The sequence below is a fragment of the Henckelia pumila genome, chromosome 1, assembly GCF_033568475.1.
Source record: "Henckelia pumila isolate YLH828 chromosome 1, ASM3356847v2, whole genome shotgun sequence".
Taxonomy (NCBI): Eukaryota; Viridiplantae; Streptophyta; class Magnoliopsida; order Lamiales; family Gesneriaceae; genus Henckelia; species Henckelia pumila.
This window is the reverse complement of record NC_133120.1, coordinates 94053093-94058156: the sequence shown is the minus strand read 5'-3', so window position 1 is coordinate 94058156 and position 5064 is coordinate 94053093. Positions and strand designations below refer to the sequence as shown.

Below are 5064 nucleotides of genomic sequence, written 5' to 3'. Positions count from 1 at the left end.
TACTTCAGGCGGTGGTGAAATATTATTCAGCGAAGCAGCAACAGTTGCGGAAGGCGGACACAAATTTTGTGATGCATGGATTATGGATTCAGGAGCGACATGGCATATGACGTCAAGGAGAGAATGGTTCGACCAGTATGAACCAGTCTCAGGAGGATCTGTATTCATGGGAAATGATCATGCCTTGGAAATCGCTGGGGTCGGTAACATCAAAATCAAAATGTTTGATGGCACTATTCGCACCATACAGGAGGTACGACATGTGAAGGGTCTGACAAAAAATCTTTTGTCTTTGGGGCAATTGGATGATATTGGGTGCAAAACCTGTATCGAAAAAGGGATCATGAAGATTGTGAAAGACGCGCTTGTGGTTATGAAGGCGGAAAAGGTTGCTGCAAATCTGTATGTATTGTTGGGGGAAACACACAAAGAGGCGGAATCAGCTGTTGCATCAATTGCTTCGGGGGAAGAATCAACAGTGTTGTGGCATAGAAAGATTGGGCATATGTCAGAACGAGGAATGAAGATTCTCTTAGAACGGAAGCTGTTGCCGGGGATTACAAAAGTGAATCTACCCTTTTGTGAGCATTCTATTACCAGTAAACAACACAGATTGAAGTTTGGCACGTCTACTGCCAAAAGCAAAGGCATATTGGAGCTGATTCATTCTGATGTTTGGCAAGCACCGGTGGTTTCCCTAGGAGGAGCGAGATACTTTGTCTCTTTTATTGATGATTTCTCTAGGAGATGTTGGGTGTATCCAATCAAGAAAAAATCAGATGTTTTTGAAATCTTCAAAGCTTTCAAAGCGCGGGTTGAACTTGATTCTGATAAGAAAATCAAGTGTTTAAGGACTGACAATGGAGGAGAATATACCAGTGATGAATTTGATGCATTCTGTCAGCATGAGGGCATCAAAAGACAGTTCACGACGGCTTACACGCCTCAGCAGAATGGAGTGGCGGAGCGGATGAACAGAACTTTGTTGGATAGAACAAGATCCATGTTGAGTACTGCGGGTCTACCAAAGTCATTTTGGGCAGAAGCAGTCAAAACCGCTTCTTACATCATCAATCGTTCTCCTTCAGTGGCGATTGATTTGAAGACTCCGATGGAGGTGTGGGCTAGCAAACCAGCTGATTATTCTCGGTTACATACATTTGAAAGTCCGGTGTACGTGTTGTACAATGAACAAGAAAGATCAAAGTTGGATTCCAAATCTAGAAAGTGCATCTTCTTGGGCTATCCTGATGGAGTAAAGGGGTTTTTCTTGTGGGATCCTACTGTCCACAAGCTTATAATCAGCAGAGATGTTATCTTTGAAGAAGATAAAGTGAAGGGAGACAAAGGCACACTGAATTCAGAAACTACTATCATTCAGGTGGAAAATAAGACAGACAAAGATCAAGTTTCTTGTGAAGCAGTACCAGAGCACGAGGAACAAGAACCAGTTGAGTCAGAGGTTTCCAAAGTAAGGCAGTCAACTCGAGAGAGAAGACCACCAGGTTGGCTTTCAGATTATGTCACTGAAAGCAACATTGCATATTGTATATTAACAGAGGATGGTGAGCCGTCGAGTTTCCATGAGGCTACTCAAAGCTCGGATGTATCCCTGTGGATGACAGCGATGCAGGAAGAATTGGAAGCATTGGACAGAAACAAAACTTGGGATCTTGTTACACTACCACGAGAGAGGAAAGCTATAGGTAACAGATGGGTCTATAAGATCAAGCGTGATGGCAATAACCAAGTGGAGCGGTATCGTGCGAGATTGGTTGTCAAAGGGTATGCTCAGAAAGAAGGTATTGACTTCAATGAGATATTTTCTCTTGTGGTTCGACTTTCAACAGTCAGAGTAGTATTGGCATTGTGTGCGGTGTTTGACCTACATCTGGAATAGCTAGATGTGAAAACAGAATTTCTTCATGGCGATCTTGAAGAAGAAATCTATATGCTCCAGCCAGAAGGTTTTGCAGAAAAAGGCAAAGAGAACTTGGTTTGCAGGTTGAATAAATCTCTGTACGGTCTCAAACAGGCACCGAGGTGTTGGTATAAGAGATTTGATTCCTATATCATGAGCCTTGGGTACAACAGACTCAGTGCAGACCCTTGTACGTATTTCAAGAGGTTTGGTGATGATGATTATATCATTTTGCTGTTGTACGTGGACTACATGTTGGTAGCAGGCCCAAACAAAGATCGGGTCCAAGAATTGAAGGCACAGTTGGCTAGGGAATTTGATATGAAGGACTTGGGACCAGCAAACAAGATTCTAGGGATGCAAGTTCACCGAGACAGAAGCAATAGGAAGATTTGGCTTTCCCAGAAAAATTATTTGAAGAAAGTCTTGCAGCGCTTCAACATGCAAGATAGTAAGCCAATTTCAACCCCTCTTCCTATTAACTTCAAGTTATCTTCTAAGATGTGTCCTAGCAGTAAAGCAGAGAAGATGGAGATGTCTCGAGTACCGTATGCATCAGCAGTGAGAAGTTTAATGTTCGCTATAATCTGTACTAGACCAGACATTGCACAAGCAGTGGGAGCAGTCAGTCGGTATATGGCGAATCCTGGACAAGAGAATTGGAGCACGGTTAAGAGGATCCTTAGATACATTAAGGGTACCTCGGATGCTGCATTATGTTTTGGAGGATCAGATTTTACACTCAGGGGCTATGTGGATTCAGATTACGCAGGTGATCCAGATAAGAGAAAATCTACTACTGGTTATGTGTTTACAGTTGCAGGAGGTGCAGTCAGCTGGGTTTCAAAACTGCAAACAGTTGTGGCATTATCTACAACGGAAGCAGAATACATGGCAGCTACTCAAGCTTGCAAGGAGGCAATATGGATTAAAAGGTTATTGGAGGAGCTTGGGCACAAACAAGAAAAGATTCCTCTGTTTTGTGATAGTCAGAGTGCCTTGCACATTGCAAGGAATCCAGCCTTTCATTCCATGACTAAACACATTGGAGTTCAATTTCACTTTGTTCGGGAAGTAGTAGAGGAAGGAAGTGTGGACATGCAGAAGATCCATACGAAGGATAACATTGCTGATATTCTGACCAAAACAGTGAGTGCAGAGAAGTTTGAATGGTGTAGATCCTCAAGTGGCCTAGCAGAAACGTAAGCAGCAGGAATGGCAAGATTGAAAGGATGTGTGGAGATGTGCTTGATTCTCAGTCAAATCTCCAAGTGGGAGAAATGTCAGCAAAGGTGGGCAGGGGACATGCATTTAATGCATGTCCCAAAGTCTTCAGAGGTAGCAGAATTATTGGAGGAATCGGTCCAATCTGGTGACAGCCATCCAATGAAGAAATTTTGTAGGAAAGAGTGAAGGAAACTTCACTCACGTACGAGGGGAGGGAGCTCTATAAATAGAGCTCCCCTTAACCATTCTCATCATCCCTCAGCCTCAAGCATTCTTCTGTTCTTGAGTGCATTTCTTCTCTCCCTAGTTATTTCTATATATTTGTGAGATAGGTTTTATCCTGTATAAGAGAGTGAGTGTCTCTTTGGAAATACAGAGAGAGGTTGTAATTCTCCAAATATTATAGTGGAATCTTTTGGTCTTGCCCGTGGTTTTTACCTTAATAATTTTTGGGGGTTTTCCACGTAAATCTTGGTGTCTATTTATTCTTCAATTTACATAGTTTCTATCTCGTGATGCCGCACCTAGGACCAACATTTTTGTTTCCGCATTTCTCCATCAAAAGTTTGCACACAACTTTTCGATGTCTTTGCAAAGAGAAATAGGCATCTTAAAGCATGACATAACATAATTTGAAATGGCCTGTAATACCGCTTTAATGAGGATCTCTTTTCCTCCTGCTGAAAAAAAGCTTAGAAGCCCACCCATTAATGCATTGAAACATACAATCTCTAAGCGAAGCAAATTGAACCCTCTTACTTCTAATTGAAAATGTAGTTAGACCTAAATACAGTTCATGACCTCTGAAAACCGGCAAACACATGATCTGCTTAATGCTACTGATGAGAGAAGATGAAGAACTCGGACAGAAGGCGATAGGTGATTTCACATAATTAACTTGTCCCGACGGTTCTGCATAAAGAATTAGGCATTTCTTAACTTGTACATAGTCCTCTATTGATGCCCCAGCGGGCATATCTATACCCACCTAAGCGGGTCCAAAAGCGGGTCCGGGGAGGGTTTTAGATTTGACCAAACTCGCCCTAGACCCGCCCCGCCAAGTATATATATATATATAAATTTAAAATATACATATATATAAATTTAAAATATATATGTGATATTAATAATATATAATTATATTTTTATACTAAATAATTAATATTTTATTCATAATTTAAATGTATAATATTATTGAAATGAAATGAATTTATTTAATTATGGTAGGTTTAATATAAAAATGTAGCATTATAATGTTTTTTGTTAATAATTATTAATTAATTACAAATTGATCAATTTTAACTTGTGAAAATATTTTTTTGTCTTAAATATATCAATATATATTTGAAATTAAAGTTAATTATTTTTGTTAATTTTAAATTTTTTAATTTAATAAATTTAAAATTATTTAATTTCTAGCGGGTCCAAATGGAGGCGGGGCGGGTCTCGGGTTTAGCCAAACTCACCCCGTTGCCATTCCTAGATGGGGCGGAGCCACCTCAAAGGCTGGGATGGGCTCCGGCCCTTATTAGTTATAATATATGTTTATTTCTAGCCCAGGTTAAAATTTTTAATTAGCCCAATATTTGGTCCAACTTATTTTCTGAAATATATTTGTGAGTTTTGTTTGCTTTGATTTATTAAAAAATAATTCAAAGAAAGAGAAAACAGCTCTGCTTCTAGTCATATTTCTTTCCAATTGCTCTAAAAGTTTAATTTTATCAAGACTTTTTTATTTTCTAAAATTATATTTTGTTATTTTTGAATTGCTTGATTTTATTGATGTGTATAATCATGGATTTCTTGTAAATAATTGTGAAGTGGAATTTTTTAAATGATTTAATCTTACTTTCTATGACTTTCTATGGCATTTTTGTATTTTTTAATTGTAAAATGGAAATGATCTGTATTTTCAA

The 5064-nt window shown here is 39.1% G+C and overlaps 1 protein-coding gene across 1 annotated transcript; it reads left to right on the top strand.

Annotated features, from left to right (window-relative positions):
* Positions 1–343: 343 nt before the first annotated feature.
* On the top strand, positions 344–1884 carry LOC140869094 (uncharacterized mitochondrial protein AtMg00300-like). The gene is made up of 2 exons (XM_073272948.1): positions 344–678; positions 1851–1884. The coding sequence occupies exons 1-2, from the start codon at positions 344–346 to the stop codon at positions 1882–1884; spliced, it is 369 nt and encodes a 122-aa protein (XP_073129049.1).
* Positions 1885–5064: the final 3180 nt, after the last annotated feature.

Bases quoted from the DNA above. Each gene is read 5' to 3' on its own strand.
- LOC140869094 (XM_073272948.1), top strand. From the start codon at position 344: ATGAAGATTGTGAAAGACGCGCTTGTGGTTATGAAGGCGGAAAAGGTT. The intron at 679-1,850 runs GCAAGCACCGGT...GACTTTCAACAG, and splicing joins CTGATTCATTCTGATGTTTG to TCAGAGTAGTATTGGCATTG.